Source organism: Olea europaea, chromosome 2 (genome assembly GCF_002742605.1).
Source record: "Olea europaea var. sylvestris chromosome 2, O_europaea_v1, whole genome shotgun sequence".
Classification (NCBI taxonomy): domain Eukaryota; kingdom Viridiplantae; phylum Streptophyta; class Magnoliopsida; order Lamiales; family Oleaceae; genus Olea; species Olea europaea.
The window spans coordinates 27,439,949-27,467,300 of record NC_036238.1 but is presented as its reverse complement, the minus strand read 5'-3'; the positions used below and the strand labels follow the sequence as shown (position 1 = coordinate 27,467,300).

Sequence of the window (27,352 nt, the reverse complement as noted above, 5' to 3'; positions counted from 1 at the left end):
CCATATATTGAGCCCCTGCCCTAGCTCCATTGAATTCTTGGATCCGCAATGGGTTGCATGTGAAACCATTGTGACACTTGTATATGCTTATCGGGTGCTGGATCCACTAGAATATATATAATTTTTTCTTTTTTTTCCATATATTGGCGGCCCGTCAAACGTCGGCCTTATCTCAAATGAATTCTTGGATTTGCCAGTGCTTGTAAGTGAAACCATTGTGATGCTTGTAATATGAGGTTATGGTCATCAGCCGTATCTCTGCATTAACTACTCCTTTGAGGTTATGATCAACCATATCTCTAATTGACCTGCACACTTAGCACGCCTTTCGGCTCCACGCACAACCTTCCAACCAAGCCATCTCGTAAGAGTGATGACAGTTATTATGCAGGCGATCTAAACTGAGACAATCTCGCTACCTAGAACAACTGCTCAGACAATCAATGAAAGGGGTCGGACAAAATCCAACAAACTTGCAAGTTCTCCTTTGACATTAAATTTCTTTTTCTACCCAACGACAACATCGTCGAACACAGAATGCACAGACACCAACTTATGTCGACTGAAGGTCCACTTATTTTTTGATCGATAAATGTAAAATTCTATTGATCAAAATCGTGTACAAGTACACTAGGTATACCTAAGTAATCAAGCAATAAGTAAAATACTACTACTTCAAGTATGCCCGAGCAATCTAAAGAAAAGATGTACAAACAATAAGAACTACAGTTTCAAAACCAATGACTCATAATGTATTAAAACATGCGAGTACAAAGCAAACATAACCTTATACACGCGTGTTTTAATAAACTTACAATGCTATCTACTTGTGGGTAAATATTCTCAAAAATCTTTCTATTCTGTGCTATCCAAATATGGTAAGTGGTGCTTGCAAGTGCAATTCTTTTAGCTTTACTTTGCCAAGATGTTCCTCAGACCTCTTTTTTGATTCATTTTAAAGCACTCAGAATTGTAGTCATTGATTTTCTAATCCCCATCCAATCTTTAGTCCTCATCCATATGCTAGATGTGAATGAACATTGAAAAAATAGATGCTATCAATTTTCAAAATGTGATCCACAAAAGTACAATTTTTGTCAATGTTAAAGTATGGCAACCTATCCTTCGTAATTAGCTTCGACTGCAACACCCAACCATAGGATAAAAACATGTTTTGGAGTGATAAATGGTTTCCAAACCTCCCTAGTCCAGCACCTTACCTCCCCCTTCGGCCTAAAGAAATGATAGGCATCAATAAGGTCCACTTACCTTATTGATGCAATGCATGTAACCATCTATACTTTAAGATCCAAACCTAGTAAAAAGATAGGGTTCAAATCCGAAGCTAGTAAAAAGATGGATGTTGTCACCTGGGACAGTTGAAAATAGATGGGATGAACACCTTCTCGTCCTCATCTATCCATCCTCCTGGCAGTAATTCTCAGTAGATTCCGCTGTAAAATTTGTGAGACAAAAATCCACACACAATGTTGTAGTCAATCTTTCACACTAGATCCCTACACCCATCAGCATATACTCAAATGTCAAGTTGTGGGCTATAATCAACGTAAGCAAAAGTCGACTCCAACTCAAATTCATTTAGTATGGTAAATCCACCTGCCTAAGTGAAATTTATGGTGAAAATTTACTAGATAGCGATGCAATTTAAGAATGTACACCCTGTAAATTTCAAACCATCTCTGCATTTTCTTGTTGAAGCTATAGTGTCAATCCAGGAACAAACTGATCCCTTGAAGTTTATGAAGGAATTGAATAGCAGAGTTTTCCTTTCACTGCATATCCAATTCTCGGAGTCCTTAAAGCTTCTACCTTACTCCCATAGCTTCATTTAACTGACCAAATTCCAAAAAAGTTGTCAAACTAATAATTTGCACCCAAACAACTTTGCATTAAATGGTCAATCCACTGAAGCATCACAAACTGTAAGTAGCTCGACACATCCTTGCTCAAGTATTTAATTGAGACTTTTAGTGACTTTTTTGGATTTAAAAAATTTAGGAGTATTCAATGAAGACTTTTTGAAACTCTCTAAAAGTATTGGTGTATTCAATTGAAACTTTTGAAAACTATTAAAGAGTTTTTAAAAGTTACAATGTATTCAATTAAAATTTTTAGAAATCTTGGGATATTCAAATTTTAATGACTTTTCCAGGGTACTAATTTTTAAGTAGAAAATAAAAATAGAATTTCAAAATATGTCTCTCTTCAATCCCAAGATTTTGGGAGACTTTCATTAAAAAATAATAATAATATGTAATTTTTTTTTCTTTCAATATTTTTCTTTCCTTTTCCCTTTTACGAACATTAGAACTATGATTAAAAATTTAGTTTTTCTACCGAATATATTTGTTTCTACTTTTTGTTATTGTTTATCTTTATTTTCTATGAAAAAGTTAAATTGGAATCTTATAACTTTTTTTTTTCTTTTATCATTCATTTTTAGTGAAAAAATATCTATTTTTAATTAAATTATAAAATGTTATATAGATTAATTTATGATTAAACTTTTGATACATTGATTTTTTATTTATTTTTAAAAGTATGTTATATTAATAATACCGAATATTAAATTTATTTTTTATCTCACACACACACATATTATTATTATTTATTTAATTAACGTCTTAAAGTTTTATTTTTTTAAAATATTTTTTATTATATGAGGGGAAGGAAAAGGAGAAGAAGAAGGGGAATTGTTGGAACCACCACCTCGTATGTGAGAAGTTCACACTACTACACTAGATCACATAAATTCCATTTGAAATGAAAGTTTTCAAAAGTCTGTTGAATTCTACAAAAGTTAATGAAAGTCTACAAAGTTTATGATAGATTTTCATTAATTCCATACAAATTTATAAAAAAAATCCACGAAATCCACATAAGTCATTACTTGAAAAATGTCCATGAAAGTCTTTAAAAGTCTCAATCTAATATACCCCTTAATATTAGAAGAAAAGGCAGGGAAAAATAAACAAGTGACCAAAACAAAGTCCACAAAGAGAAAATTGGTGCAAAGAAAAAAAAAAGTCATTCTGCAAAACAAATCCAATTGATTTGAAACCTCAATACGATATCTACTGAATTTTTAAACTTAACTACATTAAACAAAAATGAGAATTTGAAATCACAAAAGATTAATTGCAATGGCATAGTAAGGAAACAAGTCACTATAAAAACCTGCAAGATAAAGTTTACACATTCTTGTTCTTCTTCAACTTTGAAGGAGGCCATCGTCCCTTCTTCCTTAGGTGGCGCTTCCTAACAAGCCTCTTTCTCCTTAGCCTAATCTTCTTTGCTGCCTTCATTCTCATCTTCTGCTCAAGCTTTAGCTGTAACTTGGATTCCAGAGGAAGGTTTTCTATGGGCACATTTTCCTCATTACTTTCCGATGGAGAGGCAGGAGACTCCGGATCATTGGAGCCTACACCATCAACATCGGAAGATGCTTTAACAATCAATACACCTCTCTCTTTGAGAATAAATGAAGTTAGAGTTCTGTACCCAACATTGGATTTTGGCTTTAGGCAAACCAAATTGTTGCATGATCTGCAAACTGATAAAAGAAACCAATTACAAAATTCAAGAATATTATCAACTTTACAAAAAAGACTGGCAGTGTAAATCAACAAGAACTACAAAAACAAAGTTGCCGTTATTAATTTTTATCATTTGAAGATAAATCTAAGCTACAAAAGTTGGGTTCGGACAATCTCCAAGAAGCTTGATGTCCAAAATACAACATGCAAATAAATCAAACGATCAGTGACATACATACTTAAGATATAATGGAGACTACGTGTTCGATATAAGTAGTCAAAGAAGCTGCCTGGCTCAAAAGGGGCCTAGAAACAAAAAAAATCAATAGCAAAAGACAAAATGAAAGGATCTACATTATATTTAACTAAAATTCTATCTCCATATGTCAACAAATTGATAAGCAAGAAGCCAAAGACAATTGCTTTGCTCAACAGTTTATCTCTGTGCGAGTGTGAAAGAGAGGTAAATTAGTGTATCAAGAAAAAGCCCCACAAGAAAACAAAAAACCAGGATTCATAAACAAAAATTACAATTAAAATCACCACATATATCAAAATAAGAACAGCCCAGATAATGAGTGACATACAATGACATATTCATACACACAAAGATTTCAAACATACAACATCTAAAGAATTGTTGAATGCTGCAATAGTTAAGGAAGCATTATCGTACCGAAGGACTAAATAAAGATGAATTGCTTGTACTTACGTGGGTGGGCAGTAATTGCAGAACGAATCGATGAAGATGAAAGAGAGAAAAGGGGAGTACTGGCGGGATTGCCGGTAAAGAGAAGGAGAGCCATATCTCCCACTGGCATTTGGTTTTTTGGATAAGCGTACGAGCTCGGTTTTGTCCTGTATTTTCTTCGAAAATTTTCAGTACATGTCCCCATTTATGATATCTGTTGTAACTTGGTCCCTCATCTATTTCTTTTTTACTACAGCCCTCAGCATATAATTTTATAGCATCATTGGTGGCTCGTATTGACATAGAACAGATCAAAGTTGTTGATTTCACAACCTTCCATTTATGACGAGTCTAGTCAAAATCAATTAACTCACGTAGAGTTGAAATGTCTTTAATCGAGCTTGTCCCAAATATGTCAGCAACCTCTTCTATTCACCGTTGAAGGAAAATTTTGAACTTCTCATCCCCTCTATCTTACTTCTACTACGATAATAATCATGAAATTACAAAAACACGAAAAAGTAAAATTAATCGAGCTACAAGAAGGAAAAATTATGTTTGACATTTTTGGAGGCTATGCTTCTCTCTAGACACGAGATGACAACAAGACAAGATAATAGTTTGGCGTCGATACCTATCAAGTAAAAAAGTCCAAAAAAAAACAAGCTTTCAACTCGAAACTTGCTAGTAACAGAGCTCCGCGCTATTCCCAATTGTTCCTCATTCCATTTGCTTCTCTATTATGAGAATCATAGAAAGATTCACCGCCACTCTTCAACGAGGCCCATTCAACTCCACAATCCAGATCCGTTTCAAGAAACCCGCCAACACGGCTCAGACCCGTTTAGAGACTCGTGCTCGGGACCCGAAACTCGACCTCCTCACATTCCACCACCGCCGGCTTGAACTCGTTCTGAGCATCCACAAGCTCATCTCCGCCAAGAAACGTGGGCCATTTGTCTCCGTACAGCTCCTCTCCAGATGGGCTCCACACGCCGGAATCGATACAGTAACTGCTGGCGCTTTTATACGGAAATATCCCCATGTGTTCGAGGTATTTACGCACCCGATTCAGCGAAATGTTTGCTGTAAATTTACGCCGAAATTTATCGAATTGTTAAAGCGAGAAGTTGAAATTTTATGTGAAATGGAAGATATTAATGTGGTTAAGATAAGAAAGCTATTAATGATGTCTGTGAATGGGAAAATTCATTTACATGCAATTAGATTGATTAGGAGAGAACTGGGTTTGCCTGAAGATTTTAGAGAGTCCATTATTCGAAAATATGATAATGTTTTTAGATTATTTGATTTGGAGATAATGGAATTGGTTGATAGGAATGAAAATAATGAGAGTTCGAGTTATGTGGCGGATGTTGAGATGTGGAGAGAAAAGGAGTATAGAGAGAAATGGTTAAGTGAATTCGAGACAAAATATGCATTTCCAATTAATTTCCCAACGGGGTTTATGATAGTTCCAGGATTTAGGGAGAAACTAAGGAATTGGCAAAGGCTTACGTATGTGAAGCCGTATGAAAGAATGGAAAATGTTAGCATCCGTAGTTTTGGAGGAGTTGAAAGGTACGAAAAGCGAGCAGTGGGTATTTTTCACGAGCTCTTGTGCTTGACGGTTGAGAAAAAGGTGGAGGTTGAGAGATTGGCGCATTTTCGGAAGGATCTTGGTGTTGAGGTTAACATACGTGAGCTTCTTTTGAAACATCCGGGGATTTTTTATATTTCGACTAGAGGGAACACACAAATGGTTTATCTTAGGGAAGCATATGATAAAGGGTGTTTGGTAGAACCAAATCCGGTTTATGACGTGAGGAGGAAAATGTTGGAGCTTATTTTATTGGGGTGTCGTAATACTAAAGAATTGAGAGAGTGGTCAGAAGTTGAGGATAGAAGAAAAGTGTGTAATGAAAATGAACTTGGCGTGAGAGATGGTGATTTTGTTATTCCAATTTTAGAGAGCTTTCCCAACGGCAAGATATGACTATCATCCCAGCAAGAGTGGTGATTCATCGGAAGTGGTGTTTGATGAGCTTTATGAGAAGGAAATCAATGATGAGACAGATCTTTAAGAATGATATGGATTCTTTGTGGAATAATGATTTATGATCACAACCGGACTTCTTTCTGCCATTGGCTGCCTGAGACAAATGGACTGGAATCTAATAGGTTCTTGACTGCTATATTTACGCGGCATGCATCCTCTCTTTATGCACCTGTTCTCAGTTCTCACAGATGAGGTTCTTGCTTTGTCCTTTCCCACACTATAGATTTTGTCGAACAGGTGTGGTGACATGAAATAAGCTTGGGAAGCCTCTTTTGTAATTCTAATACTATAATGTTGGCCTTTGGCTGCAGAGACCAGAGAATTCGGTATTCTGACATTGATGGGTGTTGCTTATTGCAGGTAAAGATTGTCATTTGTTTCCTTTATGTGATTGCTTTTTTTCCTAAGGCTACTGGAGATGATGAACTGACCTGGATTCACAGGATTCAAGTGATCTAGGCAAGTATGACCACATTTTTCTTGTCCAAATTATCAATTATGGTTCACTTTTTTCAGTATTATATATCAGGCAATCTTTGCAATGCTTATTTTTTGCAGCATTCTTTCCCAAAATTGTCTGGTGCAAATCATAAACAATGATAATATAGGATCAGTAATGGTGATGAAAAATGTATTAGAAGATTAAATTTCAACCTTGGTAAAGAAAATATATGACGTGTGTGTGTGAGAGAGAGAGAGAGAGAGGACATTTTTTTTTCAAGTGATTCTTTACTTGGGCCCTTAGATTCTATTCTAGTCTACTAATGCTGTTGTGTGGATTTCTGAGCGAAGGAAAACTAGGTTTCTCTCAGAATCGCGACAAAACCCGAATTGCTCTCATGGAGATTGAGATTAACATGCTACAATGTTTGCACAAAGTTCCAGCACGGGTTTCAGGGAAGCCATCTCTTGTTGTTTGAGCTCCATTAATCTTTTGTCACACAAAATCTCAGAGAAATGACTGTTGCATTGACGAGGAGCTTGCTGGGAGCATCCCCTGTAACAATTGACATTTAGTGCAAAGTGTTGCAAAGTATGTAAACTGAATCTTGGCTGCAAATATGTGAGAGGATAGCATGAAGAAAATGTAGTGCATTCTCTGCAAATTTTTGCAATTTGTTTTTTATTTTTTCTTTATTTTAGTTTATTTAAAGAGGTCGGTTTATATTATCATTTTACAACTTTTAATTGAGAAATAGATACAAATGATGATTTCGAAATAAAATATGAGAATAAGGATAAAAATGTCAAAAAATGAAAGGTATAAATATTTTGCACAATAATATTAAAAGGTGAAGACGTTTTATGCTAATTACCCTTTTCATAATTTACTTAAACTTATTCGCACTATTTTAAAAAGATTGGGAGTATAATTCCAATTTGTTGTTATTATTATTATTATTATTTTAATAATTTGAATAGGAAGGTATACTTTTCATCGCAAAAAGACCCTCTTAACGAGGTAGGCGATATCCTGGTAATGTCATGTATATTTTGGGGCCCCCTGCCCATGATAAGGGCATTTTAATGCAGGGACTAAGGCTGTAAGTAAAAATCGTCAAACTGGAAAATCGAACCAAAACCGCATTTTAGAAACTGTCGGTTTAGTGTCACGTGGACCCGGTCAACGAAATGGTTTTGACCCAAACCAAACCGGTCAAAATGGTTTGGTTTAGGTTTGAGAATTTTCATTGTGGTTTAAAACCAAACCGGATCAGCGAAAAAATATATAAAAATAAAAAAATAAAAAAATGAATTTTTGTGAAAATTCATCCAAATATTTAAAATTCAATAATTTTGTCATTTGTGGGTATTTTTGTCAATTTCTAATTTTCTAATACAGATATATTATTATTATCCAATAATCATAATTTATATCTAACAATCTCAAGACTAACATAATCTATCAAAAGCCATTTTCCTCTTTAGAATTTAGGTGAACTCCAACCGACATCCAACATAATCTGGAGCCATCGGCACCACATACTTCTTTTTCATATTTTTCACGCCTCTTCCAAGTTAAATTGAAATCCATTATACCAAATCGGAGACAAAGAGATCTTAGACCTTCAGTGATAATATTTGCTACGAATAAAGTTTCAAATCAATAATTTTTTTGGAGCAAACTAAGGTAAGAATCTAAAATTAAATGCATTTCGTAACATAATACAAACGTAAACTTGTGTAATTGTTATGTTTAGATATTATAAACAATTGCTTTATTAGTGTGGTTGGTTATTTTCGTTGTTTAATCAGTATCATTTTTTCAAATATGATGATCACGAGGTCTTGTTGGATATCATTATATTTTTTGACCTTATATCTAATTTAGTAGACTTGTATTGTAATGTTATTATATCGTCATTAGCCTAAAAAATGTGAACAAAAATGAAGAAAACTATATTTTAGTTTATTGTGATTTCACTTTGATTTAGTTGGTATTTAAATTTATAGTAGATATATTTAGCTTTGTTTGAGCCATATTTTCCATATCATCATAATGAGAAAATTGATCGTTGGAGAGGAAATTGGGTCCCACACATGAAACAGCAAATCAACAAAGGCGGCTGAACTTGTGGGATAACGATCCAAATTTTCATTTTTTTGTCCAAAAAATTTTGTTCAAACAGGGGCTTATTTTGGTTTAGATTTATTGCTAGTGAGATATAAATATATATTAAATTCAATGAATTAATGACATAAAAGTAGACGGGCAAAAAAATATATAGGGAAACCGGACCAAACCGTTAAGTTTAGGTTTGAGTTTTTTTCAAACCGTTCAAAATGGTTTGGTTTAGGTTTGAGTTTTTCTCAAACCGGTTGAAACGGTTTGGTTTGAAAAATTGTCAAAAATCGATAAAATCGAACCGCTTATACCCCTAGCAGGGACGGCTATCTCCGACTTTCCCAACTTTTTATTTATGTATTCTCAAAAAATAAAAAATAAACATTTTTCAGTTTCATTATCTGACCTGTTACTTATTTCACTCTACACAAAAATATCACCAAATTGAATTAATTGTTTTAATAGTCATCAAATTTAAATTCATATCTTTGATTGGTCATTAAAGTTTAAAATAATCAGTTTTGATCACTGAATTTAGATCAATGTTTTCAATTGCTCATTTAATTTTAAAATGTCGAATTTTGACTACTAAATTTTGGAAAATATTGTAATCTACTCACTAGTATAAATGTTGAATTTTGAAAAATGTCGAATTTACACTGAGTAATGTACAACATTTTTAAAGTTTAATGGTCAAAATTCTACATTTTAAGCTTTAGTGGACAATCGAAGATATGAACCTAAGTTCAATTATTAAAACTCGACATTTTAAATTTTAGTGATTAATAAAAAACATTGATTGAACTATTAAAGAATTAACTCCACCAAATTCTAAGAGTGACTTAATTAAAACAATTTTAAAGATTGGTGACTAAAGTGACACGATTTTTTTAGTTTCAGGCAATATATATATGCACTAACCCTAATTTTAATCTCCACACTTTTCACAGTAAGGGTTTCTTCTCTATCTGTATCTGCACTGGTAAAATGGGTATTGAACAAGATGGAAGAGAAGTGATATTCAGAGATATTAGGAGATATTATTGTGAGTACTGTGGGATTTTTCGCTCCAAAAAATCCCTCATCTCTTCTCATATCCTCCTCCAACATAAGGTTTGTATCTGTATGAGTGTATATGAATTTTTCTTTTCATGTAATTGTTGTATATTTACTTTGGTATAGATGATTTACAGGTAACAAATCACTTTTAGTGCAAATAACATAGTAACATACTCCACCGTGTCCCAAATGTTTTGCACTTTTAGCTGATAATATATGCACACTGACACTACGGGGATTTTAATTGGTTGTTGGTTCGGTGAAATTTCGATGGTAAATTCCGATTTTTGTGAATTTAGGAAGAAATGAAGCAGAGAGTATAAATTTTTATTTATTTATTTATTTATTTTTAAGTTTTCTCGTTGTTTATAAATTTACATGGACCTGGAATTCAAGTGGTGGTTGGTTTGGAGAAATTGGTGTCAGAATTCAATCTTTAAGTGAATTATAGGATTAATCTCTGTGAGTATATACTTCGCTGGCCCTCCTTTACACCTATAGTTGTGCTTACAATATTGCCTACGTTTGGATTGCAATTGGCTGGGTTGATTGTTGGAGTAGATGAAGTATTTCAGTGCAACTCTGTTTTTTATCATTTTAAACTTGCTAGGTGTGGATTTGTTGTTAAAAGTTAGTGTTGTATGAATTGTAGGAGGAAATAAAGGAAAAAGAGCAACAGGAGGAAATAAAGGAAGGGAAACAAATGAATACTTGTGAAGAGTGTGGTGCGTGTTTCAAGAAGCCAGCTCATCTAAAGCAGCATATGCAAAGCCATTTCCTGGAGGTAACTTGTCTGCTTTTTGGGTCATTTGATTGTAACATCGATTGTTTTGCAATGTTGTGTGTTATCATTTGCCTAGTGGTTTGTTAGTATGCGGTGAAGCTCTTGTTTAAACTGCTTTCATTGTAATTATCAAGTGTTAAAAAATATTTTATAGGGTCAAATGAGAAACTCAAATGCATGATGCACTGACATGATTCTTTTGTGTCTTAATGAATCATATTAGGTAAATGTTTAAATTATATTAATTGTCTGTGTGTTTTACTGGCCTTTTTATACTCTTGGTGCTATTTCTTGAAATTAAATGTCGGGCAATTTAGAAAGTTAAAGGTAATTTAAATTTGCATCTGGTTGCTATATTGCTAGATCCTCCTGGATTTTAATGATAAGTTTCTGACTGAACAATATGCTATTCTTTATAACGTGTTAATACTTGAAATAGTAGACCAGACTTATGATTGTGCTTCAACATTTTAATAACACACTTCTTATTTCTGGTCCCTTTGCAAATGAAAAAAATATGATGTTGCAGATTGAAGTGGTCTGGAAAAAAAATTGTTATTTATGGGCGTGAAGCATTGGATCCACAGAAAAGAACTCCAAAATGCAGGAGGCAGCAGCATTACCTTGAATGGATCAGTACCAGGTGGGGGACCACCTGTGAAGCTCCATCAAGTGAGCCTCGATCACGCTTGTACTGATTTGATGTGTGGAAAAAAATTGTTTAATGGATGAGCGTGAAGCATTGGATCCCACAGAAAAGAACTCCGAAATGCAAGAGGTGGCAACAATACCTTGAATGGATCAGTACCGGGTGGGGGACCACCTGTGAAGCTCCATCAAGTGAGCCTCGATCACGCTTGTACTTCTTTGAGGTTTGAGGATCGTGTTGGTTTTGAATTGGAATAGAGCTCAAGTCTATTCTGACAGGGAGGTTATACCAAAATTCTGTTCTTATGTTAACTTGTTCTATTACAGAGGCCTTTCACATGTCCAGTGGATGACTGCCACTCCTGCTATAGGAGGAAGGATCACTTGGCCCGACATCTGCTTCAGCATCAAGGGACATTATTTGAATGCCCCATGGAGGACTGTAAACGCCGGTTTGCTTTTCAGAGTAATATGAAGCGTCATGTGAAAGAGAACCACTGTGAATCTTCTTCTGTTAATGCAGAGCATTCCAAAAAATATCTCTGTTCAGAAATCGGATGTGGAAAAGCATTCAAGTATCCATCCAAATTGCGTAAACACGAAGACTCCCACAGTAAGTTGTTTTCCTTTCGGAATTTCTCTTTAAGCAAGTTAAATTCGGGTTAGATAGTTTTGTTGGATAACATTATATATATATGAGCCACACTAATTACTTTTTTCCGAACCTCTTGCACATTGTTGGATACAGTTAAGTTGGATACAGTGGAGGCATTATGTTCAGAACCAGGCTGTATGAAATATTTCACGAATAAGCACTTCCTTAAGGAACATTTTTTGTCTTGTCATCAGTACATTGCCTGTGAGATATGTGGCACGAGGCAGCTGAAGAAAAACATTAAGCGTCATCTTCGAGCACATGAAGTGGGGGTTTCCTTGGATAGAATCAAGTGTAGTTTCGATGGTTGCGTGCATACATTTTCAAATGTAAGCAGCTACTACATTTTACCAAATCTAACATTCACTCCACTCATTCGTCCATGTGCATTATATTATTAATTGGTGCATGCATGTCGTATACACATTTGTCAATTAACTTTGATCAGATTTGTAACATGTTTGTCAACCGAATTTGCTAAAATATATTGCGTGATGGTCTCTCTTTGCTTTAAACCATTTTTAACCTGCTTTTTTTGTATAGAGATCAAATCTCAAACAACACATCAAAGCCGTGCACTTGGATCTTAAACCATTTACCTGTGGCATTCCTGGTTGTGGCAAGAAATTTGCATTTAAACACGTGAGAGATAACCACGAAAAATCTGGGTGCCATGTCTATTCTCAGGTAATATATTCCATTTACTTTGTAAATTATGCTTCATTTGACCTTTGCTTAACAGGAAATGGATCTGGTTAACTGAATTTGTGGCCACTTGTGTTCAGGGAAATTTCGAAGAGTCTGATGAACAATTTCGATTAATATCGAGAGGTGGCAGGAAAAGGAAGTGCCCTGTTATTGAAACTCTGTTGCGGAAAAAGGTTACACCACCTAGTGAATCGGACCCCATGATGTGCGAGGGACCTGAATACTTATCATGGTTACTTAATGCAGAATCCGAGAATTTAGCTATGGGAGACGCACTTTTCACGAGTATGTATTAAGTTGTACCCTTGTCTCGAAAAAGAAAAGTATTTACAATGTCTTAGGTGTATATCGATATGCATATTCTCCTGTTGTTTATAAGTTAGATGTTTAGGCAATATCAACACGTGTATTTGTGGATGGTTTTTATTATTGTGTATCTCAGACAATGTTGACTGGATTTTGTTGTGCTGTCCTCATGTGAAATCTTGTAGTTATGATTTACGATATTGGATTATATAAGAAAATATAGTTAAAAAATCACTTTTGGGCCATTGGGCCCAACTATTAGTTTAAAATTGGCTTTGCTGGTTGCCATGGCCTGATTTTGAGGTGGGCTGTAGTGGATCCGGTTTAATCCAGTAAGTGTTATCTAAGGTTGGTCGTCCTCGAGGATGTGGACCCGAATCTGTAGTGAGATCTTGGGCTTTTATCCATGTCAGGACCATACGGAATTAAACCGAAGATATACATTCATAAGTAAACTACTTTTTGTAGCCTTCCTTGAAAAACAAATTTTATGGCAGGTAAAATATTAATTTAAAACAAAACTTGCACATTGTAGTTAGGGTCTGTTTGGTATGGCTTCTGTCTAAAAACGTGTTCGAGGAAGTCATCTTAGATTCGCTTTATCTAAAAGCTTTTCAAATTATCCAAAATATATTTAGAAAATTATTCAAATATGTTCAAAAGCATGCTAAATGGGCCCTCGAGGTCTCGATATGACTTGACTATGGATGAGTCTGGCCTGTGTTTTTGTTTGGGATGTTCTAGGCTCGATTGTTAATGTCCAAATAGGCAAATAATACTAAATATGGAGTGGAAAGTGAGTGCCATGATTGTGACTCCATTAGACACTAGACCTCGAGAAATTCATTAGAAATTTGTGTCAAGTTGTTGCCAATGTAAGAAGAGATGTAATCAAGTTTGGATTATTAGCAACCAACCAATTTTTTTCAATACTTATTCAAACGGGAAATTATATTTACCAATGCATAATAATATGCAAGGCTTGCCTTATTGTAGATATTAACTACGAAAAACTTATCAAAATCTTACTGTGAAAGTTTTGTCACATGGTTCGTCAGCACAAAAATAGATCTCTACAACAAATCTTCCACATTTATGTTTGGATCATAGTAGTTACATGCATTACAAAGGTTAGATTGAGTGTTCACATTTTTATATATCAAAGAATTATCCACGTCCATTGAACTAATTTGTTGTTTAATCTAAAATTCGATTCAATCAATATTTTCATAGTGCGTAATAACACTTCTTCAAGTAAGAGTAATTAGTTCATTGTTACGTGTAGAATTTTATGTCGATACGACAAGAATAACTATGATGGCTTGGCACATACGGTAACCCCATGGGTCATTTCGTATCAACTTCAAGTAGCTCCTCGCTTGACATAGTAAATTATACGACTAGCTACCAATAATTCAATTTCTCAAAATTCTATTGAACAAAAAAGTTTAGCTTTCGTCTGGAAAGAATTTATATACAATTTAATTTTTTAATTGTGATGAACAAGAAGATATAAATTTATTGAAATCCGTGATTAAAATTAAAGTCATGTTTGAGCCCCATTATTTCCTTATTAAAATGAAAGATATGACCGTTATCCATCACATCAAATCACCATATTTGACTTTTTACCTCTTGTGTGGAACTCATAAAAACTATATTTTTCATTCTCATTTTCACAGTAATATTGCTCGGAGCTCAAATTCGTTCATTTATAAATAATTTGTACTTGCCATACAAAAGCTTGTCTGAACCTCTTGGTTTACATAAAGGCACATCATGAGATAATAAGGTTGAAGTCATTTTTTGTCATGATTGACAAAGACTTTGACTAAGTCAACTCATACGTCAGTGCTTACGATATGACCCCAAAAGCAGGGTAAAGACCTGAGATTTTTGAGTCAATAATTGCCCCCACTATTGACGCTACTTACTTTTCCCACATAATATTCCTATCTCTTTCAATTATACCCTTCGCTACTCTCTTTCCTCTACTATAATCTTGAAAGATTTATATTTTCACATCATTTAATAAAATATTATAATTGGCAAGAAATTTTAGCTCGAGTTTCTCCGTTATCATGTAAAGATGCGCGATGAGTATGTGTAAGTTGGTTCTTTTCGTTTCGATTCATATTTTAGTTTGTTTACGGAATAGAAAATTATAAGCAGATAATCACACCTAAACAAATAATCCCATAAACCTGAAAAATAAATCTTTTTACCATAAATGTTACGTCTCAATCCATTTTTAACTCAATTAAAATATCTTTCTAATTGATATTTGATATTTTACCGAAGATTTGGACCGTCAATTCAACTTTGCGGGTCCCAAGATTAACCAATCACTATCCTGATGGAAGTCAACATTGTACAGTGACCAACAGATAATCACGGGGTTCCGTGTTTAACGGTGTATGATTTGTCTGGGCAGTTATCATCTGGATACACGTCTACGTGTTGTCGGGAGCAATTATAAGGTCAAGTCAAAATTGAAAATACCATGATGATTTTGCGAAAAATATTTGGGTAATTGACACAAAACGTCCCTACCTTTCAAGTCTATTGTGAAAAACGTCCCTACCTTTCATTTTTTGGCATTTTTGCCCTCATTTCAACCTTTCTTTGCGTTGGACGTCCTTCCGTCCATATTCCGTCAGTTTTTCCGTTAAACATTCGGGTAATTGGCACAAAGCGTCCCTACCTTTCAAGTCTATTGTGGAAAACGTCCCTACTTTTCATTTTTTGGCATTTTTGCCCTCATTTTAACCTTTCTTTGCGCTGGACGTCCTTCCGTCCATATTCCGTCAGTTTTTCCGTTAATTAAATACAAAAATACCTTTTTCTTTCCATAAACAAGGGTAAAATTGTCCTCACCCACTTCACCCCTTTTTCCTACCATCAACTTAGTCCATAAGTAACAGTAGCAGCAACATGAATCTGAAAATACTTTAAATGATTAAGTTAAATAAAGAAAAAATATCGTAAACACATTATATTTCACAATTCCACAACTACTGTTGCTGTCATCTTGTGTCACTGAAAAAATTTAGAAAGACATATTAAATGGGTAGTCAATTTATAATGAGTCAATTTAAAATGAGCCATTCATCTTCTCCATTGAGCCAAAAAGAGCCATTCACCATTTTGGCTCATTATAAATTGATTACCCATTTAATATGTCTTTCTAAAATTTTCCAGTGACACAAGATGACAGCAACAGTAGTTGTGGAATTGTGAAATATAATGTGTTCACGATATTTTTTCTTTATTTAACTTAATCATTTAAAGTATTTTCAGATTTATGTCGCTGCTAATGTTACTTATGGACTAAGTTGATAGCGGGAAAAAGGGGTGAAGTGGGTGAGGACAATTTTATCCTTGTTTATGGAAAGAAAAAGGTATTTTTGTATTTAATTAACGGAAAAACTGACGGAATATGGACGGAAGGACGTCCAGCGCAAAGAAAGGTTGAAATGAGGGCAAAAATGCCAAAAAATGAAAAGTAGGGACGTTTTCCACAACAGACTTGAAAGGTAGGGACGTTTTGTGCCAATTACCCTTTAATTAACGGAAAAACTAACGGAATATGGACGGAAGGACGTCCAACGCAAAGAAAGGTTGAAATGAGGGTAAAAATGCCAAAAAATGAAAGGTAGGAACGTTTTCCACAATAGATTTGAAATGTAAGGACGTTTTGTGTCAATTACCCAAAAATTTTTCATATCAACATCAATAAACAGTGTCGGCATAACAATTCTTTAGACAGAAGCAATTCAGCAATTAAATCCTCCAGTTTCTAGAAATCAGGAATGGAATATACTACTTGTACATAATGCGATACCTATAACGTTGTCCACCTTCCTCACATGAAGAGGAACTCACACCATTATAGACATTTTGATGTACGTGTAACATAATTCAACAGGAATAAATCAAGATTATCATTATTTTAATTTTTCTAATCTAGGTATTTTATTATTGTAATCCGAGCACGCTATGCAAGATTATATAGAGAAAAAAAAATGATTACATAACGAAATTTATCAACTTTTCTAATTCAATTATATCCATTATGGTGTATAAAGAAAAAACAAGACAGTCAAATGGAATCTCACATTTAATTTTTTATTAAAAAAATCGAAGCTTTAAAATGATCATAAGAATTTAATATTTCGAGGTTGTAACTCGATAATAATGTAACGCACGATGGTCAATATGATAAAGACTGTCAATAATTGTTAAATTTTCATAGGAGAAAAGAAACAAATTAAATCTCTTAAAGTTCTTGACAAAAATAAATATTTAAAATCAAATTCATCGCTCAAGTCCTAGTTTGGAGGAGGAGTGGGCACGAGAACCTTCATCCACTTTAGATGAACGTCAAAGTCTATAAAAGACTCTTGAACGAAAGAAAAGAAAACGTGACAATGTTGAACAAGGCAAATCATGCCCTTGTTTGATCCCCATTCTTTGAAGAAAATGAATTCTTCTACAGTGTTTTGATATGATTTCAATCATACATTTTTCAATAAAATAATATTACAAGTAAATTCAAAACTTTTCTTTATTTTTTAACCATACATTTCACATTAATACACTATTCAAAAATTCATTTTTCCCCTCAAAATGGGACTTAAACAAGGGCATGCATATGATTCGAGATAGGAGACGAGAAGGAAAAAAAAATATCGTGACATTTTTATTCCCTTTTTCCCCTTAAAACCACAATAATGTGTTTAGCCATAAATAAAGGATACCAATCAATGCACATACCTAATTTGACTAAAAATTGAAATAGAAATGATTGAAAACAACTTATGTCACATTATATGGCATCTCATACAATAGAGTTCCATTCATACAAGCTATATCCCAAAATATTAACTACATTTCCCATTTTACCCCTGTCACATATTCCTCTTCATAAAAAATAAACTAGTAAAAAAAATGGAAATTAAGTCGAACTTAACGATCGGATAATGTCAATGATTTGGGCCGTCCCCCAATGGATGAAAGTTAACCTCATTTGCACCACATTACATAACCTTCCAAGATTCAAGTGTGGGAAAGTTAGAAAGAGAGTTGAAGTCAAGCCCACCGAAGCCTCCATCAGTAACCACCGTGGTCGGTGGTTGAGAACTAACAACAGGTGGCTGAGCCACCAAATACGAAGCAGGGTCTACTTGCTGGTGGTGAGTTTGGCCTAGAAGAAAAGATGACGTGTCAAGCGTAGGCAAGCCTCCACTCGTCTGCAGCCGGTTGACTAGCCTTTGAGGCTCAGGCTTCAGCACTTGAGTTACTGGCACCTGTACGTTCAAGCCTCCGAACCTCACACCGGTCACTTGCTGTACCATTTGTCTGAAATTCGCAGCATCAGCTGTTATAAACGTCGTCGTTGCACCTTTCATCGCGCGTGACTTCCGTTTGGTAATCTTCCTGGTCAATCCGACGGACCTGGGTTTCGAAACCGGGGCTTCACTTTCTGACCCACCGGAGGCCGTGGGTGTTTGGAACGGCACCGTTTCAGGCTTCACCGATAGAGACAGCGCCGAGTCGGCTGCGGCGACACCACCTGTAAATGACATTTGCAAGGCTTTAGTGAGCGCGTCATTCTCTTTTGTGTAGAAGTCGGAAACCAGTGATCGCTGGAACGTCCATGGTTGTTCAAAAGTGACAAAACTCTCAGAAGAAGCCATTAAACACAATTATCCCGACTTTTCCTTGCAAAATTAAAAAATTTCAGTAAAAAATATGAAGGACGAGGGGGGAGACGGGGTGAGTATATAGTGAGGGGATGGGGTTAGGCCCAAGTCCTATACCCGGGCCTAGTGGGCCCATGGGCCTTTATTTGGTCCTCTTTTTATGTAACGGAGGATTTATCCGATATTGCAGTGTGGGACCACAAGAATCTTTTCCAAAAGAACTTGGTACCATATATTTGCAGTTCTAGACTTCCAGATTTTTCCCTTAATTGTTTATAACTTATCTTATTTAGTGATGGCAACGGGACGGGACGGGATAAATTGCCACCTCTAATCTTATTTCTTTACCTAGCTTCTGTTTGAACTTTGAAGTTGAACCATGAAATACAATATTTTGTCAAACAAAATGTCTTTGTGTGCTCACGTGTAATACATCGTTAATATTGAGTTATGAAGGACTTGAAATGTCACATACATGTAAAACAGTGTGATGGAGCAAGCTTGGCTGACACTAATTAATCAAGCTCGTGTCAAGATAGATAAGACTCATATTGAATGTATCAAGTGGCTTGAAATGTTATGTAGACGTAAAATAGTTTTATCATACAAAAAATAAAAAAAAAATTCTTTACTGATCACAACATAGCGGATATTGAATGTTTACATGTTGACGTCGAATTATGAAACGAATAATTGATTATTTTGATGAGTATTCGTTGAGACGATATTATTAAAATAACTTTTACTAAAAGAAAAGAAAAAATGAAAAGGTTTGGATGACATAAGTTGATGTGATTGAGGATCAAATTGTGGAGTACAAAGCCACCGCTTTTTCTAGAAGACAAAAATTAACAATTTTCACTTCAATTTTCTCCTTAAAAATGAAAATGAATGCCACCCATGACGTTATACCAATAGAGAATTCATGACGTGAGGATGACGCATCTTCAAACATTGTATTTAGATAATACTACACGTATATAATCATATACACACGGGTTTATACCCCTCACATGAAGGGGGTCCACACACAATAAAACATGCGTGGATCCTCCTCCATGCGAGGGTGATGGAATCTCGTGTGTACACATAGCATTATCATTGTTTTACGTGGAACAAAACATAAATCCTACCTATAAAAATTACATTTGAAAATTAACAAACTTGTTAAATTATTTCAAAAATCACATATCAATTTTAATTAATAATATATAATTTATTAGAATTAATTATCCCCACCCCACGCCACCCCACCCCACCTCATCTCAACCAAACCAAATTAATAATATATCAATTAATAACATCACACCTCTAACCCTTACCCCATGGACCCCACTCCCATTCCATCTCACACCCACCCAACTTGTGAAAAAATTTTAAAAATTAAAAATCTTTTATGGACATTACATCCCATCCTGGAACCACCCCATAGACCCTTAAGGGATCACCCCATATTTGTGACTAATTGCGTTATCTGTGACTAGATTTTTTAGTGTAATTGCCTGTAACCATTTAGTTTGTGATTTTATATAACCAAGTCACTAACTTGTATCATCTGTGACTAACTATAACAAAATTTGTCTTTAGCGTGACTGTCTATGACTATCTAATTTATATCTGTATATCACTAATCTGTGTTATCTACGACTAACTGTGACCAAATTTATCTTCAATTGTAACTTAACGTGATCAAATTTGTTTTTAATATGTCTACTGCGATCAGGTCAATTTTAATTGTGACGATATGCTATCAAGTCACAATCAATGCAAAATTGGTCATAACCAATCACAATAAAAACATAATTTGGTTATAGAGGGCCACCACAAGCAAATCTACACACATCACAAACCAGCACCACCAGTCACCACTTCTATCACCTTCAACGCACCACCACTTCCACCTTCAACGCACCACCACTTCCACCTTCAACTCAAATCCACGACCATAAATAATACCTTCCCCTCAAATCCATAATAGCAATCACCACTACAACGTCAAATCCACAATAACAACCATCTCAAATCCATAACAACAATCCACCACTTTTATGTTTCTATTACCTACATGTACAATCCCCTGTTCACTTTCAATTTCTTTGTGATGACTACCATTTTTCACTCCACTTCCTCCCAAGTACCTATGCTCAATCCTACATCCCCCTTCCAAGGAAAGCATGATTGTACCCATAGCACTCACAGCTCAACCATTACCTTTATTGCCAAGGTGAAGAAATTCGATTGGATTGACTTTTGAGTCGACTTAGTTGAAGGCATCCGTGCAAGAGAACATGTTTAAAGAGAAAAAGAATCACCACCAAGCGATGTGCACTCGTCAACAGCGACGTTAATAGCTACGTAGACCACTAGACGAACTAGAGGAAGGCAGACATCAGATTTTTTTCGTCTACCTTACCTTGTTGGCACTACAATGGAGGCAGAGAACAACTTGGAAATTGGACTCCTCCTTGGGGAGGATAGAGTTTATTATACTAGCCGGAGTTAGTGTAGATAACAGAGAGAGAGAAAGAGAGATATGTAAGGTTTGGGTTGTGTGGGGATGGGGTAATGTGGGGCAGGGTCTCATTTTTGTATGTTTTTGGGTTGTTTGGGGTGGGATGTGTTGGGTAGGGTCTTATTTGTAATGATACTTGATTTGAATTTATTTGAATCATGATCTTTGAATGTAAAATTAAAATACATACCTCTTTTTTAAGCTTAACAAAAGCCCAAGTAAAAGATTAACTAGAGCCCAAGAATAGGGATGGCAATGGGGCGGCCCCGCCCCGCCTCGCCTTAGACAGCGCGGGGCGGGGTGCGATCATGCCCCGTTTACTGCCCCATTTTTTTCCCCTCCCCTCAAATTCACAATTTAAAAACGCTAACATCCAAATTAAGTACTCAAAACAAACAATATCCGAAAATAAACAATTACGAATACAATTACATTGTAACTAAATTTTACTTCTTTATCCAAAAATAAATTTGATATTTTTCCATCTTTATAACTTCATTCATCGGTAGGTTCAGATATTGTAGAAGATGGATCCTAAAAAACGAAAGAAATATTATACTCAATATCATCATAAATTCATAATAACTTTGATTAAAATTTAAATTATGTAATAAATAAAATTATCTTCTCATCAACATCCTTATCAGTCATCTTGGAGCAACTTCTAAAATATGCAGACAGCGCAAAATTCGCTATTAATAAAATAAAATAATCAGTAATAAGAAAATTCATAAAAAGAAACAATATAAAAAACAAATGTTTCTATACATCGTACTGTGAATATCGGCCAATAACCAATTTTGAGCATACATTAAAGCCTCCAAAGTTTTGGGGTGAAGTCTATTTCTGTGTGGACTAACAAATCTATCACTAGTACTGAAAGCAGATTCGGATGCCACGGTAGATATCGGGATGGCCAAAATATCTTCTGCAATTCGAAAATAAAGTCGGATATTTGATTGAATTCACTTTCCACCATGTCAATATATCAAAATCATCTGACCGAGGTAATATAGGCTCATCCAAAAAAGTATCAAGCTCGATTTTCACACTACTAGGAGCTTCAAAATTAGAAACAAATTTATAAAAATCCGCCGTGCAATCTGATTTATTATTAGTAGTTGACGTCTCGATTTGACAAGAAGAAGTAGAAGACTGAGCTACAGACCCACTTGAATCATTCTTTTTCTAATAAAGGTGCACCAACTTGCCACAAACTTGATATATTTTGTCAATCTCACTTGCAGCATTGTGATTAAAAATACGAGGATAATAAAACTTAACTAACATTATCTTATACCTCGGAACCAACACTGCTGCTAAAGCTAAAACTCCATAAATATCGCTCCAATACTTATTAAACTTTTCCATCATACTGGTTGCATCATTTGAACTTCCACATAAGGAGATTCAAGCCACTCATACAACGACAGTTTGATATCACAAACATTTGCAAAGAAGAGATTAGCAGTTGAATACTTTGTTCCTGAAAACAATTCAGTAACCTCAAAAAAAAAAAAAAAGGAACATTTAACTTCTCACATATTTCTTTTGCTAAATCCCAATCACCATCACTAGGAAAACATTTATATCGTGACTCCCTCTGTTTCAAACGCGAAAAAATATCCTTATAAATCAAAGCAGTACTAAGCATCAAATACGTCAAATCTTACCTTGTTTTACAATCAAGCACAAATTTTTTCTCACAATCAAATTTCAATTGATGTGCAAAGAGCTCAAATTTTCAGATCTCTTTGGCATAGCTGTCCAATAAGCAGCACTATCACGAATTTTCTCAACACTACCACTAGTAATGTCCAACCCATCCTTCACAATAAGATTTAATATATGTGCACAACACCTCATATGAAAAAATTCACCATTTAGTACAAGAGAATGAGTACAAAGTTGACTTAACAAAATACTGATCATTGCATCATTTGTGGTGCAATTATCTACAGTCAAAGTTAGTAACTTACGATCAATATTTCAATCCATCAAGCTGCTCAATAGAGTTTCTGAAAGCACATCAGCAATGTGTGGGCACTGCACATATATAAACCTGAGTTCATTCAAGAACAAATTAAATCAACTAAAAGAATATCATTTTGGTAAATTATGAGAACAAGCGAATGTAATGTTTTACTATACCTCATGATTCGACTCTGTAATTTCCGTGCATCATCTTTGAATTGAGCAGTGATAACCATGAATCCTCTCTTTTGATTAGAAGAGGTCCGCATGTCGATAGTGATCGAAATTCGACTCTCAATCTTCTCAAGTGCAATCATATTTTTGGCTCTCTCATATTCATAGATTTTCAAAATGTTGCTCTTCAAAGTGTTGCGAGAAGGAACCTTAAACAATGGTTGTAGGTCATGCAAGAACTCTCGAAATCCAATGTGATCAACCATAGACAAAGGATACTTATGCAAAATCACCATTTTTGAAAGACTATATCTACACTTAACTGGATCGAAAGAGTAAGTACCCATTGTGACCTTGCCACTCGTGGCATCCTTTTTGAAATTTAATGTTGCTTGGTGAGTATTATCCTTATAGCAGAATACACATCTCTTCAAATGATCATGCAAATGCTTTGTGCCGTTTTTTGTTTCACCCCCTGACTGTTTCTTGCAATGATTGCATATAGCCTTTCATTTCTCACCAATTTTCTATCTTTTGTAGTGGTCCCACACAGTTGAAGTCAATTTCTTCTTTCCAAATGATATTTCTCCAATATCACGCTCCTTGTCACTTATGTTTATTGTCCTTTTATTTGCATTTGGTAACAGTTCAACTTGATCTTCTTGCAGGACATTGGTCTCTGGTACATTGGTCATGCTATCTTCCTTGCGTATTGGTCCTAATCCAATACTTCTAGCATTACTTGGGCCAGACATCTGTGAAAATAACAAACGATATCAAACATAACGAATTTTCTAGTTTAACGTGAAAATCATATTTATAACAAGAGCAGGGGATAAAATATCTGAAGCAACGCTTGGCAGTCCTGCTGGTCCTAATCCAATACTTCCAGTACTACTTGGATCTCTTACAAATGCTGACTTAATGTGAAGTTCTTGATCTGCGACGGTGTAGCAGGACCAGCTATTTGACGTGCTTCTAGGCCAGTTGATATCTGTCATCAAAAAGTACTTGTCAGATTGAATTAAGAGTGGAAGTACATTGAGGGATTACAAACCAAAGCCACGAGAATTCATTTACTTACAAGATTGTTAAGAATGTTATTTCCAAGTCATTATGTAAACAAAAAGTAATGAGCATAATGTCATGATTCACAAATAATCTCATTTGCTGTCTTTCCTTAACAAGAATGATTTTTCATCTTTCCCCAGTGTTATTAGTAGTTATAGTAACCAAAATCATCTCTAATTCATTTCAAACTCCTAATGGAAAAATTAATCTCCAAGACCAGTATAAACCATAGAATGAGAACCCGAAGATTTTTCTTCTTCTCTTCTCTTTTCATGCTATGTGTTTGCCGGGCTGTTAATGACAATGCATAAATTCATTACTATGAAATCAAATGATATTGGTCACTGACTATTAAAGATGACGCTCAAGTCAAAATGCTCAGAATAAGAATGCCAAACAATGAATTAGAGATGGGCACAAATATACTGTTAGACTGAGGCTAATTCGAATAAGAAAATTCAACACGAGGATAATGGGTGCAAGACAAATCCTAGAAGCTAAGCACTGAAAGTTGTTTTTAAGGTGTCCAGCAAAGTTTATCCCCTAATCATATACAACTAATAGTAAAATAAAGAAATAACATTCTTTAAAGCAAACACTTGGCATAATTTTGGCCAGAAGTGCATTTTTCACTTTGCAATTTGGAAATCTGACTTAACCACGAGGATCAGTCCAGTTCATAGAAAAATCAGTCCAGGCATAGAAAGTTTAAATTAATTAAGGCTGGTGAAAATGGACAAGATATTGAACTGGAAAAGGAGACAATAGATAAATTATATGGTTGGCACGAAAAGAAAACAGTAGCCAAGGGAAATTTTTACCTTTACTATAGTGTTTTGGGTAGGGATGGGTGCACAATTCACATCATAAGAAGACGCCTTAAACTGCTCAGCAGATGTCCTTGTTATTGAGAAAAAAAAAGTACTCGTCCTTAATCACCTCAACAGATGGAAACAGGTTAAACTCAACATAATGCAGCCATATTAAAAAAAATTGTATCAACAACCAAGTTTTTTATAGCAAGTAACCGTACCAAGTTTTTTATAACAAGACCAAATCTAGATTTCTAATTATAATTCAACACAAACGCTATCCAAGTTCTTTAGCTTCTCCAGCTCCTCCCAGTTGCAATTCCAGGATCAATGAAACACAACTGAAACAGAAACCATCATTTCCAACTTATTTATACAAAATGAGAAAAATCAAAATTTACATAATGGATTACAACCGGATATTGGTCTTTCTTTAGCATATGGACACCTCTTTTTATTAGCTTTTGTTATCCAACATTCTCTTTAAATGATTTTCCAAGGCTCTTTAAATCACATCACACAGTTACAACATAGAGCACAAGTTCACAATCTTCATAGTCAAAACACTAATATGGATGTGAAATTGATTTTGAACAATTGCAGTTAGCCCCGTGTTTTGGGGATAGTTTTGGATTTACGTATAGAAATTATTTTATTGGGAGAGATGTGGTGGAAAATGACTTTGGGGAAAATGAATGGAGCTCAAACAGGGGCTTAGTTGCAAGATGGAGCAACACTATTAAATGAGACCCTAAAGCACCATCCAACTGGTAGCAAACTGAAATTTCTCCCCCAAAACTTCTACAAGAAAACAAGATGAGATTAATGTTGTATATTTGTTCAACAATAATAAAAACCGGTGTGTGGAATGAAATAAAGATGGAATGAAGTGAAAAAACGGAGGCCAAAATATAAACCTATGCGGTCGCATAGGATCCTTCTATGCGACCGCATAGACGCCTACAGGGCCTAACGGCCCTGCCTTTGTGAAACCTATGCGGTAGCATAGGATCCTTCTATGCGACCGCATAGAAGAAGGAATATAGCCGTTGGGCAGTTTTTCGGTTATGATTTTGGCGGCTTTTCATTTCATTTTGGCACCATTTCGTGTGCCAATGTTTCATGGCTATAAATATGTGATAAATAGACATTGAAACAACATTACAAAAACATGAAAAACATATGGAAAACATTGAGATCCATATTACATTCCACAATCAAAGAATCAAAACTTTCTTTCTTCATATTCATAGAATTCCTCCTTGTGTTCCTGAAGTTCGGGTGGAGAAATGCTTGTGCTTTTGTGTTTCTTCACATCAAGGCTTGATCAATCCTTCAAACCGTTTGCCGCGAGACCCTTTAAGCACCAAAATTAATACCGAGAGGGGGCAAATATCGTTTGAGGACAGCGATTACACGTTCGAGCCTTCATATTCGTTGTGTTCTTCATCTTCTTCATTTCATCTTCTTGATTATTATTTTCTGCATTGTTCGGTTTGTTGTTCTTGATTATATTCATCTTCTTGATTAGTTTTCTATATTATTTCTTCTCCAACCCTGGTGGTGAATAATTTCCCAACAATTAAAACCATCGTCCACGTAAACAAGATCAACTTTAAAAGTAGTCATTTAATTAAAAAAATTGAATAAGAATAAAATCTTTTTTTTTTCACAACAATACGGCAATGCCTAAACTAAACTTCCAAGGTAGGATATATTTAATTATATATAAATGATGTGCCCATCGAAAAATGTCACACAGAAGCATTAACTCATACTCTAAACTTTAACATAGATTATAGAAAATAAATAACTAACCATAATAACAGTGGTGTCAAGCAAACTATAAATTGCAGAAATGCGCGGAAAGTTCAAAGTACTTTGGTGGTGTGGTGTACCAAAGAGTCATTAAATTGCAGAAGGGCTCTTTAAATTGCAGAAAGGCTCAAAATTGATTTGGTCGTTAGGGTTTGGCTTGGCGATTTGGGTTGAATTTCATCGTTCGAAATTGATTGGCAGAAACTTGCAGAGACGAAAGGAGACTGGAGTGGAAATAGAATTATAGAAGTGA

At 35.0% G+C, this 27,352-nt stretch overlaps 5 protein-coding genes across 11 annotated transcripts; 2 read left to right on the top strand and 3 right to left on the bottom strand.

Moving 5' to 3' along the window:
- Positions 1-3,099: 3,099 nt before the first annotated feature.
- On the bottom strand, positions 3,100-4,400 carry LOC111369257 (50S ribosomal protein 5 alpha, chloroplastic-like). The gene is made up of 2 exons (XM_022990711.1): positions 4,270-4,400; positions 3,100-3,574 (listed from the first exon to the last, which is right to left on the bottom strand). Exons 1-2 carry the CDS (start codon positions 4,376-4,378, stop codon positions 3,213-3,215), a joined length of 471 nt encoding a protein of 156 aa, XP_022846479.1. The 5' UTR covers positions 4,379-4,400; the 3' UTR covers positions 3,100-3,212.
- A 494-nt stretch (positions 4,401-4,894) lies between these two features.
- LOC111369212 (protein ROOT PRIMORDIUM DEFECTIVE 1) lies at positions 4,895-7,349 on the top strand. Of its 6 annotated transcripts, XM_022990704.1 has the most exons (3): positions 4,895-6,500; positions 6,619-6,667; positions 7,100-7,349. In XM_022990704.1, the coding sequence occupies exon 1, from the start codon at positions 4,991-4,993 to the stop codon at positions 6,242-6,244; it is 1,254 nt and encodes a 417-aa protein (XP_022846472.1). In that variant the 5' UTR covers positions 4,895-4,990; the 3' UTR covers positions 6,245-6,500; positions 6,619-6,667; positions 7,100-7,349. The 6 variants fall into 6 exon arrangements, with proteins under 6 accessions (XP_022846472.1, XP_022846459.1, XP_022846453.1 ...); XM_022990691.1 differs by lacking the exon at positions 6,619-6,667 and having other exon boundaries at positions 6,668-7,349; XM_022990685.1 differs by having other exon boundaries at positions 6,619-7,349.
- A 2,467-nt stretch (positions 7,350-9,816) lies between these two features.
- LOC111369194 (transcription factor IIIA-like) lies at positions 9,817-13,188 on the top strand. 2 transcript variants are annotated; one of them, XM_022990677.1, is made up of 7 exons: positions 9,817-9,986; positions 10,585-10,716; positions 11,246-11,388; positions 11,692-11,977; positions 12,113-12,348; positions 12,563-12,706; positions 12,805-13,188. In XM_022990677.1, exons 3-7 carry the CDS (start codon positions 11,278-11,280, stop codon positions 13,021-13,023), a joined length of 996 nt encoding a protein of 331 aa, XP_022846445.1. In that variant the 5' UTR covers positions 9,817-9,986; positions 10,585-10,716; positions 11,246-11,277; the 3' UTR covers positions 13,024-13,188. The 2 variants fall into 2 exon arrangements, with proteins under 2 accessions (XP_022846445.1, XP_022846439.1); XM_022990671.1 differs by lacking the exons at positions 9,817-9,986; positions 10,585-10,716 and having other exon boundaries at positions 11,253-11,588.
- A 4,637-nt stretch (positions 13,189-17,825) lies between these two features.
- LOC111369184 (calmodulin-binding protein 25-like) lies at positions 17,826-18,809 on the bottom strand. Its single transcript, XM_022990662.1, has one exon. The coding sequence runs from the start codon at positions 18,730-18,732 to the stop codon at positions 18,073-18,075; it is 660 nt and encodes a 219-aa protein (XP_022846430.1). The 5' UTR covers positions 18,733-18,809; the 3' UTR covers positions 17,826-18,072.
- Positions 18,810-23,239: 4,430 nt separating this feature from the next.
- LOC111374808 (zinc finger BED domain-containing protein RICESLEEPER 2-like) lies at positions 23,240-23,745 on the bottom strand. Its single transcript, XM_022997548.1, has 2 exons — positions 23,402-23,745; positions 23,240-23,312 (listed from the first exon to the last, which is right to left on the bottom strand). Exons 1-2 carry the CDS (start codon positions 23,743-23,745, stop codon positions 23,240-23,242), a joined length of 417 nt encoding a protein of 138 aa, XP_022853316.1.
- Between the last annotated feature and the right edge of the window lie 3,607 nt (positions 23,746-27,352).